The sequence below is a fragment of the Hippocampus guttulatus genome, chromosome 10 (assembly GCF_054856545.1).
Source record: "Hippocampus guttulatus isolate MCC_2025c chromosome 10, RoL_Hgut_1.0, whole genome shotgun sequence".
NCBI lineage: Eukaryota > Metazoa > Chordata > Actinopteri > Syngnathiformes > Syngnathidae > Hippocampus > Hippocampus guttulatus.
In genome coordinates this window covers 1,602,960-1,622,465 of record NC_141270.1, presented here as the reverse complement: position 1 = coordinate 1,622,465, position 19,506 = coordinate 1,602,960, and the positions used below count along the sequence as shown (strand labels likewise).

Below are 19,506 nucleotides of genomic sequence, written 5' to 3'. Positions count from 1 at the left end.
AGCTTGGCGAGAAATCAGGAACAAGACAGTCGAAAATTGTTCTCAAGAATGCACCGGGAATAAGTCATGGGTTAAAAGCTCTTGTTCTCGTGTCATCGCGTCGCATGGCTGACAAGGGGCGGGGGCACGCGACAATTGGCACGGAGAAGCTTGGCATGGTTCAAAGGCAGTCAAGTGACGTCCGAAGGACAGACGCTCTCATCTAAATGCTCTACTCGGCCACGTGGACAGTTTTGTTGAAGAAAAAACGTGAGCAGCAAACATCTGCCTGTCAGTCTTTTGCAGCACAAGGTAAGCTGACGCTTGCCACTCCACCGTGTTGTTGATCAAGAAACATCAAGAGCGGGTTGCGATCTCATCTTTACTGAACCCACGCAGACTTTTTCGCCATTCTGGGAACTCAAACACTTGGAAGGTTGCAATGCCGACAGGTCGACAACACCCGGACCCACGGGGGGGGGTCATTCCCTGAGGAAAAGGAAGCTCAGTCTCGGGACGTGTTTTTGTAAATTTGCGTAACGTATCAAGCGGACCTTTAACTCTGGTGCAAGTTCACCTTATTATTCGCCGTGTTAAGCAAACATAAATAGTTTGACTGCACAACAATATGCAAACAGTTTCAAGAGCAAAATGAAACCGTCAAATGAATGGCTATCATTTGAGAATTAATGATTATTAAATAAACAAATAAACAAACAAATATTTCCCCAACAATTGAATTTAAAGAAGTGCAGATATATATTTCATCCATAAGGGAAATCATGATGCGAGAAAAGGTAAGCGTATTTCTCGAGCACTTTAAAACAACCACCGCATTTCAAGATTTGAAAAAAAAATGTCTAGGGAGCCTTTGAAGGGATGCCAGCGTAGGAGCTATGTGCTCCCTCTCATGAGTACCAGTCAAGAGGCGAGCAGCAGCATTCTGGACCAACTGGAGATCCCTCATGGAGGATTGGCTGACTCCAATCAGCAACTGGTTGTTCGTATTGTTGCACAGCTTCTTTCGGAGGTCCGAAGAGTTCTCTTCCTTCCTTCTTTCGACAGCACCTCGAAAGTGTTCACACTCACCTGGTACATCGTCATTAGAGAGCAGAAGAATATATCCGAAGAGAAATGTGGAAGAAAAGTCCGCAAAATTAGGCAAACATCACACAAGAACACTTGCACCCATGGGAACATGACAACAGCAGTCAAGGAAACGGAATGGCGCTGCCGGTTTGAAACGAGCCAATCACAATCACACTTTTTCTTCTTTTACTCTGATTGGTTGGCTTTAATTTGTGCTCCTGACCCCGAGTGGAAATATTTTTAGAGGCGCCACCAGCACCGTCGAGCGAGCTGCTTGCCCCCCTTTCAGTGTTTTGAAATTACATTTGTGAAGGATTCGTTCTCGTTTTTATTTTGAATTCATGAAAAGTTATGAGGCTGGAATCAGTGGCTTGTTTATTTGTCGTTCTGTGGCAGGAAGTTAAAATTGACCGAAAGCGCTCTAAGGTCAATAATCATTTAAAAAAAGATTAACTACTCTAGAGCTGCTCTCTGTGTCGCTCGGTCGTGCACTTTGCACATATTTGCACATATTTGCACATCTATTTTTGTGAGAAAAAAAATTACCTTTTCCAAAGTTGTCAAAATGAGCTTGATTGGACACGGGAAAACGACAGCATGTGGAATTTACCGATATTGGGACGCTCTTCCACACCCTCCATTGAAAAAAAAGAACTTGACGAATATGTTTGTTGGTGGCAGCAAAAATTTAGATGACCAGAAGAAACGTCACACTATTTTTTATTTTTATTTTTTGCAGAGGAGTGTCTTTCAGTCCAAGATGGCCGCCAACATTCCGGGCATCATCGCCATGCTCTTCTTCTACGCACTGGTCCTCGGCATCGGGATCTGGGCGTCAGTCAAGTCCAGGAGGGAGAAGCGCAAGCAGGTGAGCGGCACCCTGGAGATGTCGTTGCTTGGCAACCGCAGCATCAGCCTGCTGGTGGGGGTCTTCACCATGACAGGTGAGCATCTTTGCATGCAACTTTCCATCTTGTTTTTTTTTTTGTTAGTTTTTTTGGAGTTGTGGAGGGTGGGGGTGGGGTTCCCCCACGGAGTCAGCGTGCTTGTTGTTCTTCTTTCCCGAAGCCACGTGGGTCGGAGGTGGCTTCATCGTGGGTCTGGCTGAGATGGTGTACACACCCTCCATGGGCGCGGCCTGGGCCACCGCTGTCACGCTGGGATATAGCTCATCCTTTATTATTGGTAAAAAAAAAAAAACAATAATTATTGTGTATATGTACATATATATGCAGTATATATATATATATATTCTTATTAAAAGAATTTAATAATAATGATGATGATTATAATTTGTATTGCACTTAGCTAATTTAATCAATGTAAAAGGGTTATGCAGTGGTGCCTTTAGATTAAAGTGAGTCTTTTCTTCGTGTTCTGTTGAATGTTGTTATGTATAATCAAGTGCAATTCTTGTGAAAAAAAAAAGTACAAAAATTACCAGTAGTTTCTCGCGGCAGGTGGCTGACATTGTGATGTGAGCATGGCCATAAAAATAAATAAATATATTTAAAAAAAAAATCAACTTGTATCTCAATGCACCACTGCATGGAAGAGGTTGAATTTGTCTAAGCTTCTCCGTGAAATTAAAAGTGGGAAGCTAAGACTTTTCAGTCAGACTTTTTCCGACTTCCCAGATAGACACTGACTCCATTTTATTTTGTCAACTGGCTGCATCGAATAGAATCACCTTTGCGGATAGATTTTTGGAGTGGATGTCGAGTCGACTTAAACCATGTACCTGGATCCAGATGATTTTATTTCATGCAGCCCCTTGGCAAAATAAAATGGAGTCAATTCAGCAGAGCTTTTTTATTTCCCGACGGCCGATTGCCAAGATGATGTTGGCTCTCCAACAGGCGGGCTGGCGTTCGCTGGGCCGATGCGCGCGACCCAATGTGTCACCATGATGGATCCCTTCCAGCGCAAGTACGGCAAAGGCCTGACGGCCGTCTTCAGCTGCATCTCGCTCTTGCTCGACGTCTTCTGGGTGCCCTCCACCCTCACCGGCCTGGGTGATGCGCACGCAACGCATGCACTCGCACAAGTTTGCATCGTGCCACGCAGACACATTGGCACATACGCGTTCCAAACTTACACACTGCCACACGCACCAAGCGCACGTGCAGCGTGTCCCCGTCGTGACATCGTGCGTGGTGTGTGTGCGTGATTTCAGGCGTGACCATGAGCGTGGTCCTGGACATGCCGTTCAGCGTGTGCGTCTGGATCTCGGCTTGCGTGGCCATCACGTACACGCTGTTGGGCGGCCTCTACTCGGTGGCCTACACCGACGTCATCCAGCTGCTCCTCATCTTCTTCAGCCTGGTGGCAAACACCCCGTCACCCCCCCCTCACTCACTCACTCGCAGACTGACCGCTCATTCGCTCATTGCGCGTGTGCGTGTGTGTGCCTGTGCGTACGTTCGTTTAGTGGCTTTGCGTTCCGTTCGCGGTGTCCAATCCTCACGTGGCGCGCATCGGTTCCACGATGATGAACAACACGCTGCACGCGCACTGGGTCGGCGACTGGAACGTCAGCAACATATGGATCCTCGTGGATAACTACTTCTTCTTGGTGAGTGCGTGGAGGCACTCGCACGTGGACAAACACATGCAATGAGTGAGTAACATGCCCATTTTCAGGGCACACAAGTACTGAAGTGTGTGTGCGTGTGTGTGTGTGTGTGTGTGTGTGTGTGTGTGTGTGTGTGTGTGTGTGTGTGTGTGTGTGTGTGTGCGTGTGTGTGTGTGGTGGTGGTGGTGGTGGGCGGGTGGTCGGCCTCTGTTCTCTCTCAGGCTTTCGGCAGTCTGGGCTTTCAGTCCTTCCACCAGAGGACGCTGTCTGCATCGTCCCCGTCCACCGCCAAGCGCGTTTGCTTCATCTCGGCAGCTCTCATCATAATCTTCGGCATCCCCCCAGTGCTGCTGGGGGCCGTGGGGGCATCCACAGGTGAGAGCGCCTTGAAACCTCCGGATGTGGAGACGGGCCGTGGCGATGAGACACACATCAGTTCTACTGTTTGTCCTTATAAAGTTGGGAAGGTGTTTATGCGTCACTGCATATGTCTGTGTAAAAGGGGCCAAGATGAGTGTCAAAGGGGTGTGCTGTATGTCAGTGTGAATGGTTATTATTTCAGTGTTTTCTGAGTCAGGAAAGCCGTTTCCGTTTGGATTATACATCAGTGTGAAAGGTGTCTAGATTCGTGTGAACATATGTCAGTCTGCAAATGTTAAATTTCAGGGTGAAAGTTTCACATGTCAATGTGAAACTGTTATAGGTTTGTGTAAGTATGAAAGGAGTAAGTGTGAAAGGGGTGTATTTGTCAGTATGATTGCCATTATTGAGCCAAGGGGTATACAGCAGGTCAGTGTGCAAGGAGAGTATGTCAAGTGTACAAGGGGCAATACGTTGCAGTGAAAAGGATAACGCTTGCTTAGAATGTTGCGTTCAAGTGAAAGGCATTCAGGGTAGCGTGAAAGGGGAATTGTAAGTTTCATGTTGTTATGAAGTGCCGCTAATAGTGCAGCGGTCCATTTGCCTGACTTGCGTGCATGCAGCGTGGGATCGGTTCGCACTTCCCATTTAGTGACTGTGTGAATGGGGTTATGCATGTTTTTTTTTTGGCACTGACTGGCGACCAGTTTAGGGTGTAGTCCGCCTTTCGCCCATAGTCAGCAGGGATAGGCTCTCCTGTTCAGGATAAGCGCTGTTGAAACGGATGGATGGACCGTTGAAGTTGAAAGTGAGGTGCACGTTTTGTCTTCAGACTGGAACGCGACATCATACGGTTCTCCGTCCCCTTACGAACGTGACGAGGCGGCGCTGGTTCTTCCCCTGGTGCTGCAGACCCTGACGCCCTCGTACGTCTCCATCATGGGCATCGGCTGCGTCGCCGCCGCCGTCATGTCGTCGGCCGACTCCGCCCTGCTGTCTGCCGCCTCCGTCTTCACCGCCAACCTCTACAACAACATCCTCAGGCCGCAGGTGCGAAAGCCGCAAAAGTCAGCGTGAAAGGGCATTGTGGCGGAATGAATGCTGATCACGTGTGTGGGAAAGGGGGGACACCATACTGAAGTGGAGACGGTGAATTTGTGGTCTGGCAGGCGTCGGAGCGCGAGCTGCAGTTGGCCATCCGGGCGACGGTGGTGGTGGTGGGCGTGGTCGGGACGGCGCTGACCCGCCTGAAGACCAGCGTGATCCTCTTCTGGTTCGTGGGGGCCGAGATTGGCTACAACGTGATTTTCCCGCAGCTGCTCTGTGCCGTCTTCTTTCCCGTCACCAACATGTACGGCGCCATCCTGGGCGGCGTGGCGGGCTTGGCCGTGCGCGCGTTGAGCGGTGAGCCCCTGCTGGCCCTGCCGCCCGTGTTGCGCTTCCCGGGCGGCATCTGGGACCACCGTGCTGGCGTCTACGTGCAGTACTTCCCCGTCAAAACCTTCGCCATGCTCTGCTCTCTGGCTTCCATCTTGTTCTTCTCCTTCCTGGCGTCCCGGGTCTTCCGCCACCGCCTGCTTCCTGCCGCCTGGGACGTTTTGCACGTTTTCCAGAAGCCCACCCCCACCCCCACCCAGGACCCCGCGTGCGTGGAGAACACCCTCGACGCCGCCGGGCCCATGTTGACCACTGGCCGCTGAGTCAGCAGACACTCCAAATTAAATTGACTTTATTGCCAACACACACACACACACACGACATCTTGCGGTGCCATTGATGCTAACCGATTGCTAAGTCAATAATCAGGAAATGCTTGCAATTCAATCACCTTTATTGACAACATTCACGAACACACACTGCGCCTTTGCAACTTGCTCCCAACGTCTCACTTCCATTTGTCAAGCAGAGATCAAATCAGGAAACCATGCTAACCTTTCTTAGTAGCGGGTCAACACCAGGCGACATCGGCCTGTGATGTCATCACCAGGGGACGCACGCTGTCCACATCGTTCAGGGGTGGGCAAACTTTTGTGCCGTGTTTTTTTTTTTTTTTTTTTTTTAATTTTTCCTATTCATAGATTCCATTTTTCTGTCTTTGTTGAAATGCGGACGTAAAACATCAAGAAGAGTAAATTTGGGAACAATGACATTCTGTGTCATTTTAAAATTGTTAAATAAAGTCAGCAATGATTGCAGATATGTACCCAGCAGGAGCTACTTTTTTGCCACATTTCAAATTAGGTTACAGTCATCTTTTTTTTTTTGGCATGAAAGTAAAATATGTCGAATTGGTTATTTTAATAATAAAATAATAATTCAATGTCATTTTATGTTCAGTTCAGAAAACTAAGTGTTCAACTGAATGCAAGCAAACAGTTTCGATCGTCTTTATTATATTAAATAAATAAACCACTTATTTACTTCGACAAATGACTTGAAAATAAATAAATAGTCGCCCGTTGTCCAATCCCTGCCTGTTCAAAAACATTTCCAAAATGTTTCTACACGTCCTCACTGGTCGTTTATCATGTCTGCACTGGATGCCACGGTGGGATCTCTCCATACGTACTCGACATCCTTATCATCTCATCTGTCTCCCATCCATCATTGTAATCAGATAAATAATAGAAAAACAAGAAAGAAAACATGCTAATGCCGCTAACTAAGATGTCTGCCTGTGATGTCATCATCAGGGGACACAGGGTAGTTCCAATTTGATTAAAACATCAATAAAGTGAGTACAAGCTTTCACCGGCCGTCTATCATCGACAAGAGGAAGATAAGGAAAAAGGATAAGAACAAAATTGAGGAAGCGTCGCCGACGTGATGAAAAACTCCCAAATGTCGTCCAGCAACATTTGACCGTCGTGTCGCGCCGTCGCTTTTTCACAATGTTGACGTCGAAGCAGCAACGTCAACAATCAGCCATAGGGAGGAGACCCCAAAAAACATGTGACGACATCATCGGTGTCACATAATCTTCTCGTTAAGCTCCGCCCTCTCCTCGCTGAAGTTGAACAGGAGGCTCTTGGCGCCGTTCTGCCACGCGTACAGCGTCTCCATCGGCGTCTTCCCATCCTGTTGCGCACAAGGGCACATCAGCGTGAGGACGCTCATGTATGTGGGCATGTGATACGTCCAAGGACACGTGCGACCCATTTAAGGACATCTGCGACACCGACAAGGAGATGCGCCACATACCGGGACATGCGTCCCATATGAGGATACATGGGGCAAAGATCCGAGCGTCACATGGAAGGACGTGCGCCACATTGTAAGGACACGCGTGTGAGGACATGCATGTGTGCGTGAGGTGCGCGCTTGTACTGACGCAGTTCTTGACGTTGAGACTGGCGCCGTACATCATGAGCAGCTTGATCATCTTGAAGCGGTTGATCCTCACCGCGTCGTGCATGCAAGTGTCACCGTCCTAACCCCAAAAAAAAAAAAAAAAAAAAGACCGCCACGGTCACCACAAAACGCAACCCGGAACTAGAACCTTCTCTCAGGACTAATACAAAGAACTAGAACTTAGCTTGCGACTGGACCTTTCACTTGAGACTTGTACATTCACTCGGGACTAGAATTTTTATGTGGTTGCGCGTGTGCTCACCCTGTCTTTGGCGTTGATGTCCGCGCCGCAGTGGATCAGGTACTCGGCACACTCGACGTGTCCCGTCCTAACGGCCACGTGCAGAGGGCAACTGTGCAGCTGCGCAAGACAGAGCAAAAGAGACTTTTACTAGAAGCTTCCGATGGCGACGGACAACAACAACAACAACAACTGTCTGCCATTTTTGATGCAGTAAAGGAGCCTCCTGGAGAGAGTACCGCAAATCCTCAAAATGGCCCTTGGACTTTTTTTTGTTTGTTTGTACTTTGACAGAATCTGAAATGCATGGCGCAACATGTCAAACACTTGAAATGGGACTTCTGTCAGCCAGCTTGCTTGTCCATAGCACCTTGGCTTTTGATCCTTAGGGAGCGTTATATTTTCCTACATGCTCATTTAAAAAACGACAGAAAGAAAAAAAGAGAGCACGACAATCTCTCATTAGAGGGTGCTGAGATTCAATTGGGCTCGAAAAGTCGCCTTTGCTACTGACTTGTATTTATTTGTTTGACTTGTTTGTCAACCTCATTTATTAACTCATTCACTCCCAAAGACGTTTTTAAACGTCTTTTCAGACTTGGTCTAGAATTGTCTGGTGCCGAATGAGTTTTAAATGTGTTTGTTGGCGCATCATTTGCTAGCCTGAAAGCAAATTCTGTGTAAAGTCAAGAGGTGAGAGGGTCACCTTGTCTCTGGCGCTGATCTTGGCGCCGCGCTGCAGGAGGAGCTGAAGGGCGGGAAGGCTTCCGCCTCTGCAGGCCCAGTGGACTGCCGTCGACTCCAGCTGACACACGCGCAGCCAGTCACACACAAATGCACACAGGCACACACACGCACACACACACACACACACACACATGACCCCGTAAGTGATCGGCATTTCCTTCCCGTGGTATTGCATAGTTATCAATGGCCGCCGGTCTCACTTTGTCCTGCCTTTCGATGGCGGCGCCGGCGTCCAGCAGTGCAGTCATGATCTCCACGTGACCTTTGAAGGAGGCCATGTGCAGGGCGGTCCTCTGGAACTGAGCACAAACACAATGTCATCACTCAGTGGGCAGTCAGAGCAGCCAGTCGAGAAATGTCGCCAGGAAGGGCTTCCTAAAAAGTTTCATCTTATTTCATATTATTGTAAGCCACGATGTGCACAGTTTGACCACAACACTGGAAGTTAAATAGAATTTGTGCTGGTATTTTTTTAAAACACAGTCCAAGGTTAAATGCTGATGTATTATGCATAGCTACAGGCTTCATTCTTTAGACGTTTACTCTTATTTCATCGTCAATGGCATTTGTATGTAATTGAGTGAGCTCACATTGCGCTTTGCGAATCACGCCTCGAGTTCTTCACATCATGATTTGGGGGTGGCAAAACTCACATGGTCGACGGCGTCGGGGTTTCCTTCCTCGTTCAGGTACTTGTGCACGACAGCCATCTTGTTCTCCACAGCAGCGGCGAAGAAGAGCGGCGCCTCCACCGTGTCGGGCTGAAAGGCATCGAGATGGTGTCACGCGCGCACGCCGGCAGTGGCGGCGGAGCGCCTCGCTCCTCTTCACTTGCGAGGGGGCAAAATTTGTCTCACCAGCATTTCAGTGGACGGCGCCGACTTCTTCCTGAAGATGGAGGCCTTCCTCTGCCGCCTCTTCTTCCTCAGCTGAAGGATGTTGAACAGGTCATCCACCGTCTCCAGACGCAGACGTCCGCACTTGTCCAACTGCAACGCAGCCACATTATTCTTCCACATAATAATAATTTCTACATTTTTTGTTCTCAGCTTTAATTTATCTGGGTAAGGCAATTCAGCAACAGATTCTCACTTGCCGACAGCAGAATATTTATAAAGCAAGAAACAAACGACTACATATTAGCATAACGCTCATAGAATTAGCATTCAGATTAGCAAATTAGATGAGCACTACCATGAGAATTCACACGAGTGTAGCATTATTATTAGCACAATGTTAGCATTAGTGTAACAATAGTGTGAAATTGTATTGAAATGACTTCATATTTCATATCAAGATTAGCACTGAATGAGTATTAGCATTGAACATTGCAGCGCCTTTAATGTAGGGCTATCAATCATGAACATATCAATATTTTTTCAAACCATTAACCGATATTATTAGCTTTGATTTGACATGACATTAGCACTCGCATAATATTCGCATAAGGATTGGTATTGGCATTAGCAATCGTCGAGCATTGGCATCGGATTTATTGCTGTATAATGATAGTAGCATAGCATTAGCAAGAGCAACATTAGATGATCTTATCAGATTATTTTTTTTAATGTCCATCAATAATTGGCTTTTTGGGGCGATGTGCTCTTGTCACATGAAGTACTGTAGTGTGCCTGAAGGGGGCGCCACAACGACATCAAACAATATTGTCACGTTGTCTCAAACAGCCCCACTCAAAAGCAATCAAAATCCACTGTCACCACTCAGTATCACCGCTCGCAGAAGACACACAACAGACTGAGAGATGAACAGCGGACTGGTCGTCAGCCATTGCGAAGGGCGGATATCCACAAAAGTGGTGCATTGTCATGGTAACAGCGTGTGCGCATACTCACGTTGAGGGCCACCGCGCTGACCTCGTCGTGCTCGCCGCCGCTGTCGTCTTCCGACGAGTCGCCGGACAGCAGCTGGCAGCGTGAGCGGAGGTCGCCTCCATCATCTCGCTCCTTCCCACTGACCGGCGTTTTGTACTCATACTCGCCATCGCAGAAACGGCCCTCGCTGACCTCTGACCTCTTACCACTCACCTGGAATTCGGAAGAAAAGTGTCACTAATGCTTATGTCTCTCTTTCTCTCTCTCTCTCTCTCTCTCTCTGTCTCTCTCTCTCACACACACATACACACACACACACACACACACACACACACACAAACACTTGTGAACACACTGACCATTTCCTGGACGCTGTGTAGCCCCATGTTGTGCCCGACGGTATGTTCTTGGTGTGATGTGTCTCTCTCTTATAGCTGCCACCCAGCTAGTCGTCCCCTGCCCCTCCCACCCCCCACCAAACCGACACAACAGACACACCCAGTGCATGCCAGCCTGAGGTCTCACTCTGTAAGGAAATCCTCCTCCAGGCCACAAGATATCTCATAATATGTCTGCGTCTGTGCATGTTGATCCACGATACCCTCAAATGGAAGCCATTCACTTGATAACATATTCTAGCTTGATGGAGAGAAAACTGCAATGGCTCCAAAGGCAGTGCCAGACTATGATAGATCATTCGGTGTGTGTGTGTGTGTGTGTGTGCGTGTGCATATATATATATATATATATATATATATAATCCCAGAACCGCATCTCTTCAAGATGGTTGTGGGCTTGCTGTAGCCTATCCCAGTCGTCTTCAGTCAGCAGGCGATGTACACCCTGAACTGGTCGCCAGCCAAGGCAGGGCACACATAGACGATCAACCAATTACATTCCAGCCACACCTAGGGATAATCATTCTAGAGCAAGGGTGCCAACCTCATTTTTTTATCACAGGCCTGATTTTAGTTACAGTTTCCCTTGGACTGAAACCTTATAAAGAAGTCAAGAATAACGGGTATTCACCTGTTGTTTAATTGACTATAATAAGGGGTTTCGTAACAATAACATGCTTACAATATCACTCTTATTTATTACAAATGGGAATTAGAAATTTTGGGTGAGATTTTAACAAGCATCATGAAAGTTGACATTTTTGATTTGCTTTTGCGGGCCCCATAAAATGAGGTGGGGGGCCAGATCTGGCCCCGGGCCTTGTGTTTGACACCTGTGATCTAGAGTGTTCCAATAGCCTGCCATGTGTGTTTTTGAAACGTGGGAGGACACTGGAGTACTCGAAGACCATGCAAACTCCGGACAGGAAGGCCGTGCGAAGCGGACGTGCTAGTCAGTCAGCCGCCTTGCCACCAAGATGGTTGCACCTTGCACAAAATAGATTGAGATGCATATTGAATGGTCTTTCATCGGAGTGGTATTTCTTGAAAGGAGGGCCACATTTACAATGGCGACAAGTTCATTCATGTGTATGTCAAATGACAACAAGAAACCGATCGTACCCTCCCGAAATGAGCCGTAATGGAATGCTCATCCTACTGAATTGAACTGGACATCGTCCTTGAGTCATATCGCAGCCCGTGTATTGAGATATAGAGCAAATGGTCCTTGATTGGAGAGATGCACACCCCTTCATATGGCAGACAGCGAGACGGGCGGACAGACCGACAGACAAAAGTTCCTGGAAAGTTCCTCTTTGTTGATTTGTGTGAGTGAGTCATCTTTGGCCTCCAGACATGTGACCTGTGCAATGCCATGGCGTCATCGGCGACAGGAGGAAGGAATAGTCCGCCAGCCGCCGTCAGCCAATCAATCATCAGCTGACAGGTCGGCATGTTGACCCTGTCAGAGGCTTTTTATGCCGAGTGAATGGCAACTGGGCTGCCTCTCGTCGACCAAGAGAACAATTCCATTCTTTCCGTGTGTCACAACTGAAATCAGGCCAGTTTCATTGCAACTTCTAAGTGTCCTCACGGAAAGCCGATTCAAGCGGGCTTCATTTCCCTTTGCTCATTGTCAAAAGTGAAACTTTTCATGTCAAAGTCGTTTCCTTTCCTTTGGACGTGGTCGGGTGCACTTCACGCGTTCACTTTGTCGTGCGCCGCTCCGATTTGAATCGGGACCGAAGGATGACTTCCTGTCAAGCAGCAGAACTTTGTGTGTGTTTTGTGTGCTTGTCAGCCCAGCGATTGGATGGCAAGCGGAGGTGGCCACCAACATGACACGCCAAGACTCGTCCGGGATTTGAAAGTGACCGACAGCAAATCCTCGCTTCCGTTTTGGACAGCGGGGACAGCGTTCGCCCACCGTGGACACTCGCATGCTGAGCAGCTGCGACCTTATAGACACAAATAGAAGGTGAAAGTCTCCGCCGTGTTCACATGCGTGTACATGTGAAAACTCACAGCAAGCTAGCCGGCCACAATTCCGCGAAGTAAGAGCAGAGCAGAGCCTGCATGTGAAATGGTCATCATACGAGTCGTACGCGTACATGTCAAATGCAATCGCGGGGGGCATCATGTCTCAAGTCATCGCTGACCGAAGACAAGGACAGCTCATGATGCACGAAGCGTTCTTTCTTGGTGAAAGCTGCGCTCTCACCAAGCGGTCATTTCAAAACAGACATCAATGAATCCAGCTTGATGTGTGCAGGTGACATGTTGTGAGTGTCAGCGACTTGCTAATAACCGTGCCACTGCTCCCCAAAGCCCCCCCCCCCCCCCTCAGTGAAGTCACTTAAGTCTGAGGTCAGCTGCACCGCTCATGAAACCCAAAGCCGGCGTGCAACATGTGTCGCGTGAGATGACTGCAAAAGGCTACCATGACTCCATTTTTGCATTCGACACGGCGGCCACCTTGGAAAGGGTCGGCGGCGGCATTCTTCCCCTGAACCTCCCCCCAACCCCCAACCCTGCCCTGGCGCTAATATTAGTCGCGATAATCCTTCAGTCCGAGCCGGCCGGGCCCCAGCGCCACCCTTTCAGGCCGTTCTCTGGCATCCCGGGCGCATCGCTCATCCACTCTTCATCTTGGAAGGTGGGATGCTGGGAACAATTTCTTTGCATCGAACAACCTCCTGTTCAAAGTCCAAGACCTGGAAAACGAGCAGGGGGGCTCAAAGTTCTTTGACTTCAGGGGCCACATTCACCTCGATTTGATGTTGAGTGGGCTGAGCACACAGTATATATGAATATAGACACAAATATGTGTGTAATTTATTTGGTTCTAAATATATAACAATCTAACTGAGCGTACCTTCAAACTAAAACTGAGTAAATGGCGTGCCATTCGTCATCTTCTGACCCGAATCCTAAAGCGAAGGGTTACTTTGTGGTGCTTGACCTCAGTCCACTTTTCTCGTCAGATTGCTTTCAGTGAAAAATCATCGGCCTGGAGGAAAGCAGGTGTGAGTGTGTTTTGGGGGCGCACTTTTGTGATTATGCGAGAATGAGGTCACTGTCAATGTTGCTGCGTGTCCGTCATCCAACTTGCTCATCCTCCCCTTCCAAACCGCCTCAACCCAAAATAAACACAGACATCATCACTTCCTGTTGGAGCAAAACGGACTCCCGCTGAGTGTTTTTAGTCCTTGGCAGATTTATGCTATCAACAAAACACACACACACACTTGGAAAGGGTCGGCGGCGGGATTCTTCCCCTGAAAACCCCCCACTTTTGTGTGTGTGTGTGTGTGTGTGTGCTATTGTAAAAGAACTCCACTTGTAATGTATCGATAGGTAGACAGATAGGTAGAGCAAAATGCAACCCTGCAAAATAAATCCCATTTTAAATTAAATAAATGTACCAGTAATCATTTTTTTTGTTGTTTTATATTTTGAGGTGCTACAATATATCAGGTTAAAAAAAATCATAGCAACAGTCACTGCTTTATATATTCTTCTCATAAGCAGCTCATTTTCTCTGCTTTTTGCTCACAAAGCAATGTTTTTTTTCTCCTCTTTTTTTTTTTTTTGGGCTAGGTTGGGTGCTTTTAGTGTGACAGAAAAAAATAGTCTGTGAAAGATCAGTCCAAATGCTCTAAAAGACAAATCTGTTGAGATGGGAGACCAAGCCAGCGTCCCATCCGGGCGGGCAAGCACATCTGAGGTGACTGACGTCGGATTTACAAGTCGTCAGGACAAGTTTGAAGACGATCCGAGATTTGCTGGGCTGGGGAGCCACTGCCAGACCCGAGGGACCATTTGAGGGTCGTGACCTTGGTGCCGAAAAGGACAACGGAGGTAGGATGCCTCCAAGGAAGCGGGCCTCGGGTTCACGGGCAGAAAAAAGGACTCGTCGCGAGAGGAGCTGAGTCCCTTGTACTGTTTCTTGGCTTTGCTCTGGGGCCAGAGGTTGAAATTCAAATTCATGCGGTCGCTTTCAATCACCGCCATCTTCCGCTGTTGTTTCTGATAGGTACAAACTGGACTTGATTTTGAAAAATCAAATTAGTCCAAAGTCTTGCAATTTACTCTTGAAGGGAAGGAACATCATCCATCCTATCCAACGCACCACGACACAAGCTCGGTGACTGGATGTGTGAAAGGGGAGCCGTGGCGCTGAGGGCACCTGCCACAAACTGTTGGTGGCTGGAGGGCGAGCTCATTCTGACCTGGAAGGTCTCCACGAATGGAACGCAGATGGGTGAGGTGGGTGGTGGGGCGCCTCCAGGGTCGGCGGGGGGCTGACATCAAGTTCCTTGGGTCACTATGTTGCTCCTAATCTAAGGGGTACAGGGGGAGACATTTTTACAAGGACTCCTTTATTATTCTTTCACCAAGCCCTCATCTCATACCTAAATGCCGTATGAATTAAGAGTTGCCTATTTTCAGAGAGGTGGGGGTTGGGGGATCCATAATGTTCCCATAACAATTGACATTTTTTAGGTGTTTTTTTTCCCGAAACAAAATCATAACCTTTGCAGAAACTATGATACTTTTTGACACGGTGAAAAGGCATAATGGCACAACAATAACGTTAGATTTTTCCAAAATAGAGAGAGAGAATGAGCTCATATTATGCCTCCAGAAGGGCAGTGAGGTCAAATGGCTTTGCAATTTGCAGAGGGTCTTCATGGCCAACCAAGTGAAGGAGACATTCCCACTTCTCACGGGGGGGGGGGGGTCGTGAGAGCGCGAGAGCGCTGTCTTTGTCATTGTGTGCCACTAAATACTCTAAATACAGTATGACACAACACATACAGTACCGTGGTTATAAGTAGATATCAGTCCAAATGTGGCAAGGTCAAGTCATATCAAGAAGGGAAGGATTACAACAGGGAGACGGAAGGGCGGAGGAAAACATGATGGCTCCAACATTCCAACCACATTCCCACATCATGACGACAAGCACGACAGCTGCTGACATCCACGGCAAATTTCAACACACGGACTTGGGCAATGTGCGCTGTGTTGAGTAGCCTAGCATGCTCACTGGCACGGCTAATTTTTTTCGACTCTGTTTTAGTCTAATTAATATGACCTCCCGTTAAATGTCATGCTTGTCAAATAAATTATTTGACCAAGATTTAACAGAAAGACATAACCATAAAAGTTTATGTGCAAAATAAATACACATACATGACCTTTTACACTCAAACAAAGATTGTATGTAGATTTGTACTGTCATAGGAAAGTGAAGTGACGTCATTGGGTCCCGGGCGTTAGTATCTGAGCTGCACTGTGTTAAGTCACGTGATCTGTGATAGCACCACCAAGCAAACAAGTGGTAACTAAAACAATATTTAAAATGTTTTAATTATTTTTATTAGGTTTGTTTTTTTCACCAACGTTATTTTGGTCTGTGAGCGTGTCTGATTAAAAAAGAATAAATAAAAGAAAAGGAACGTGTGCGCGTGTGTCAGTGCGAGCAAGTGTTTACGTGTGGGAAATAATTAACTTCCGCATCCCGGTGGCTTTTCCCGCCCACAGCGGCTCTCGGCCCGACATTTGCCGAGCCGAGTGGAGCCGATTGGAGCCTCCAAGTTCCGTCTTGTGTGTCCCAGTCAGAGCGCGACGACAACGGCGGGAGGGACGCGAGCGAGCATCCGGTTTGAGGCAGGAAGCGGCGAGAAAGCGAGCTTGACGATCGGAGAGGTTCGTTATTTCTTTATTTATTTTCGTTGACTTCTCCTCGCTTCCGGACTTAACTTGACGTCGCCCACTGCCACACAGCCCTCCTTGTCATTTTCTGCCTCACACCCCCACCCCGTTTTTCTCCTTCGGTTCGATGAGTCTTTCAAAACGTTCGTGACGTCACAGCCGCCAACTTTTCCGGTAAGCTCGCGTCGTCGTCGGACTGAGCCGTGATACGCGCGCGTGTTCGTACCGTGCGCGCGTGTCGTCCGTCTGCCGACGTTTTCGTGACACACACCCACACGTTTACGCGCACATGATGACGTATGAGGAAAGTGAGTGACACACAGGTGCGCGTTTACACACACACACACACACGTACACACACACACACACGCGATGTCGTGATGGGACGTGCGCGTTTACACACACACACACACACGTACACACACACACACACGCGATGTCGTGATGGGACGTGCGCGTGTGAGGCTTGAGCGCTTGTCAATGACGTCTTCGAAATCCTCACTTGGCAGGTGGATGACTTCCGGGTTGAGATGTCGGGGGGCGGAGCTACCGTGTGAGAAAGAGAACCAATATTGGCTTACATTATTGACAAGCATGTTCAGCTTTTGTTTGCTCAATGCAGTATTTTGCAACATTGTACACTGTTGTAAGCAAGCAATTGAGTAGCATAGAGTACTGCATCAGGAAATACCCAGAGCATTTTTTGTAGCATATATGCAGATGTACTTTAACTATTAGTAAGTGGTACACTTCCTTCAAAAATGTGAGTGGGACATCCTACGTCTCTTGTGTGTTTTTGTGTTTGTGTGTCTGGTGTGGTCGCAGCGGTTTGTGTGATGAAGAAGGAGCAGTCGCCCCTTCATGGAGTGACCATGCGACTTGCGAACATTCAGGGGAGGAAAACGAGACCAGTCGTCGGACGCTTTTGTCAGAGTTTCTGCCGGCATTTTCCCGAGGCTGCATGAGGACGGTTAATGCAGTCGTGACTCGCTAACATGGAGCAGGACTTCACCCAGTCACCCTCTGACCTTCACTAACATCGATCCGAGGCTGTGCCAGAAAACACTTTCCAACATGGCCGCCGGCGGAAGGACTCATCGAGTGCGAGACTTCAACCATTTCATTACTTGCTACCTTTGCGGAGGTTACCTCATCAAGCCCACCACCGTCACCGAATGCCTGCACACCTGTAAGTCGACACGCGCGCTCCTTGAGCTAAGCTTGGTACGGATTACCTGAATGTGTGTTGGTGTGTCCTCAGTCTGTAAGAGTTGCATCGTGCAGCACTTTGAGGAGAGCAACGACTGTCCCAAATGTGGCATCCAGGTCCACGAGACAAACCCCCTGGAGATGCTCAGGTCACACCGCCACACTTCCTGCTTCTTCTCATCCAACTTCCTGTCTTTTCATCTTATTTCCTTTGTCATCTTATCTTACTTCCCGTCCTTCTCACCAGACTTCCTTTTCTATCTGACATTACTTCCCTTGTTGTATTTCCTGACTATTTCATCTCACTTCCTGTTTTCTCCCCATACTTCCTGTTTGTACTCCTCTCACTACTTTTTTTCTCATTTAACATCCTGTTCTTTTCCTCTCACTTTTCATCTTCTCACATTTGCCATCCACCCTTCTTAACGCTCATCTGCTCTTACGTGCGGCATCGTGTGTCGGCGCTTCCAGGTTGGACAACACTCTGGAGGAGATCATCTTCAAATTGGTTCCGGGCCTCCGAGAGCGTAAGTGCTGCATTTGATGGCGGCCTCATGGCGACGTTGATGTTGACGCTGACATCATTTGTGTTGTCCAGACGAGGAGGAGCGAGAGCTGGAGTTCTGGAGAAAAAACCAGCGCAGTGAGAAGCTCCCAGGTGAGGAAGAGGAGGATGACGACAACAATGTTACGATGGAGATGCATGCTAACGACGCTAACCACTTATCATGTGGTAGAAACAGGAAGTCGAGTAGTGTTGATGTTTGTTTCTTGGACCACAGTTGATGCATTGGGGGCGGGGCTTCCTGACACTATCGGTGCCGGTGATGACGACTACCACAGGAGTGACCCTCAGATCGCCATCTGTCTGGACTGTTTGCGCAACACGGGCCAGGCCAGCGAGACCAGCGTCACGGTACTGGATGCCTTCATACTTGCAAGGCCTTGCCACGTATGCATTTTGTACAATCACGCGGTACACATGCCACGTGTTATTTGGGCTTCGACATATCTGCCGGGTGCATGCATGCGCAACGCACATAGCGGCAAAACAGGCGGAACGTGATGTCATGGCTAACTAAACTCAAATGTGGCCATGAGATGTTTATACTCTTTCAGCCACACTGGCTAAAAGGTCTCATGACCCGGTGCTAAATCTGCATGCACAGTTTACATAATCAGCTTTTGTCCTCCGTATGCTGAACATGGCACAATTTTGTTTTGTGTTTGTCCCTCAGGATCTGATGAAGAAATTCATTCGCTGTTCCAGTCGTGTGACGGTGGGAACCATCAAGAAGTTTCTCAGCCTCAAACTCAAACTGCCCAGCTCCTACGAGGTCATCAGCGTTACCATTAGCGTTCGCCACACTGCTCACGATGCTAACATGTGTTTGTGCGTGCATGCGTGTGTGTGTGTGCGTGTGTGTGTGTGTGTCACAGCTGGATGTGTTGTGCAACGGCGAGATCATGGGCCGAGATCACACCTTGGAGTTCATCTACATGACACGGTGGAGGCTGCAGGCCGACAACGTAAGAAGATCGTTGTGGCATACGATGACTAGTATTTTGGGTTGTCATGTTGTATGATGTCATTTATGCTGTGACAGGCTTTCTGAAATTAGAATAATTTTTACGATGCCATCTTTTTGGTCTTCTTGCCTCACAGACGTATCCCATGGTCCTGGAGTACCGACCGCGCATTGACTTTGGATGACGTGCGCACGCACGCAAGCATGCACGCACACACACACACACACACACACGCACACTTGCAGGGTGTAATGAAGCTATTTTTGTAGCGCGTAAACATGTGGAAGAATTTTTATGCTTGATAGAAATAATAAGAGGAATAATATATGAAGACGTGTGTACGTACATGTATGTGCCTCAAACTCCACTTTACATATTAAATGTTTTTACAGTGGCTTGATTGGTCACATGACTTGGCATCGCCTCAATCACGATGTCATCAAATAAATCCGCACGTAATGTTTGTTTCCTTAG

General features: G+C 48.0%; 3 protein-coding genes across 3 annotated transcripts; 2 read left to right on the top strand and 1 right to left on the bottom strand.

Annotated features, from left to right (window-relative positions):
- Positions 1–142: 142 nt before the first annotated feature.
- Positions 143–6,206, top strand: LOC147198828 (high affinity choline transporter 1-like). The gene is made up of 9 exons (XM_086121846.1): positions 143–291; positions 1,808–2,012; positions 2,137–2,253; positions 2,928–3,083; positions 3,245–3,393; positions 3,500–3,643; positions 3,865–4,018; positions 4,836–5,053; positions 5,173–6,206. Exons 2-9 carry the CDS (start codon positions 1,829–1,831, stop codon positions 5,701–5,703), a joined length of 1,653 nt encoding a protein of 550 aa, XP_085977972.1. The 5' UTR covers positions 143–291; positions 1,808–1,828; the 3' UTR covers positions 5,704–6,206.
- LOC147198827 (uncharacterized) lies at positions 5,817–10,620 on the bottom strand. The gene is made up of 9 exons (XM_086121848.1): positions 10,534–10,620; positions 10,196–10,387; positions 9,200–9,331; positions 8,996–9,103; positions 8,543–8,641; positions 8,302–8,400; positions 7,617–7,715; positions 7,335–7,433; positions 5,817–7,081 (listed from the first exon to the last, which is right to left on the bottom strand). The coding sequence occupies exons 1-9, from the start codon at positions 10,558–10,560 to the stop codon at positions 6,974–6,976; spliced, it is 963 nt and encodes a 320-aa protein (XP_085977974.1). The 5' UTR covers positions 10,561–10,620; the 3' UTR covers positions 5,817–6,973.
- A 5,486-nt stretch (positions 10,621–16,106) lies between these two features.
- Positions 16,107–19,426, top strand: pcgf5b (polycomb group ring finger 5b). Its single transcript, XM_086121498.1, has 9 exons — positions 16,107–16,287; positions 17,119–17,482; positions 17,555–17,651; positions 17,974–18,029; positions 18,101–18,160; positions 18,285–18,418; positions 18,741–18,839; positions 18,943–19,032; positions 19,169–19,426. Exons 2-9 carry the CDS (start codon positions 17,368–17,370, stop codon positions 19,214–19,216), a joined length of 699 nt encoding a protein of 232 aa, XP_085977624.1. The 5' UTR covers positions 16,107–16,287; positions 17,119–17,367; the 3' UTR covers positions 19,217–19,426.
- Positions 19,427–19,506: the final 80 nt, after the last annotated feature.

Bases quoted from the DNA above. Each gene is read 5' to 3' on its own strand.
- LOC147198827 (XM_086121848.1), bottom strand. From the start codon at position 10,560: ATGGGGCTACACAGCGTCCAGGAAATG. The intron at 9,332-10,195 runs GTGAGTATGCGC...GCTGCGTTGCAG, and splicing joins TCAGCGCGGTGGCCCTCAAC to TTGGACAAGTGCGGACGTCT. The intron at 7,082-7,334 runs GTCAGTACAAGC...TGTGCGCAACAG, and splicing joins GTCTCAACGTCAAGAACTGC to GATGGGAAGACGCCGATGGA.
- pcgf5b (XM_086121498.1), top strand. From the start codon at position 17,368: ATGGCCGCCGGCGGAAGGACTCATCGAGTGCGAGACTTCAACCATTTC. The intron at 18,030-18,100 runs GTAAGTGCTGCA...TGTGTTGTCCAG, and splicing joins GGTTCCGGGCCTCCGAGAGC to ACGAGGAGGAGCGAGAGCTG. The intron at 19,033-19,168 runs GTAAGAAGATCG...CTTGCCTCACAG, and splicing joins GGAGGCTGCAGGCCGACAAC to ACGTATCCCATGGTCCTGGA.
- LOC147198828 (XM_086121846.1), top strand. From the start codon at position 1,829: ATGGCCGCCAACATTCCGGGCATCATCGCCATGCTCTTCTTCTACGCA. The intron at 3,394-3,499 runs GTGGCAAACACC...ACGTTCGTTTAG, and splicing joins TCCTCATCTTCTTCAGCCTG to TGGCTTTGCGTTCCGTTCGC. The intron at 4,019-4,835 runs GTGAGAGCGCCT...TTTTGTCTTCAG, and splicing joins GGCCGTGGGGGCATCCACAG to ACTGGAACGCGACATCATAC.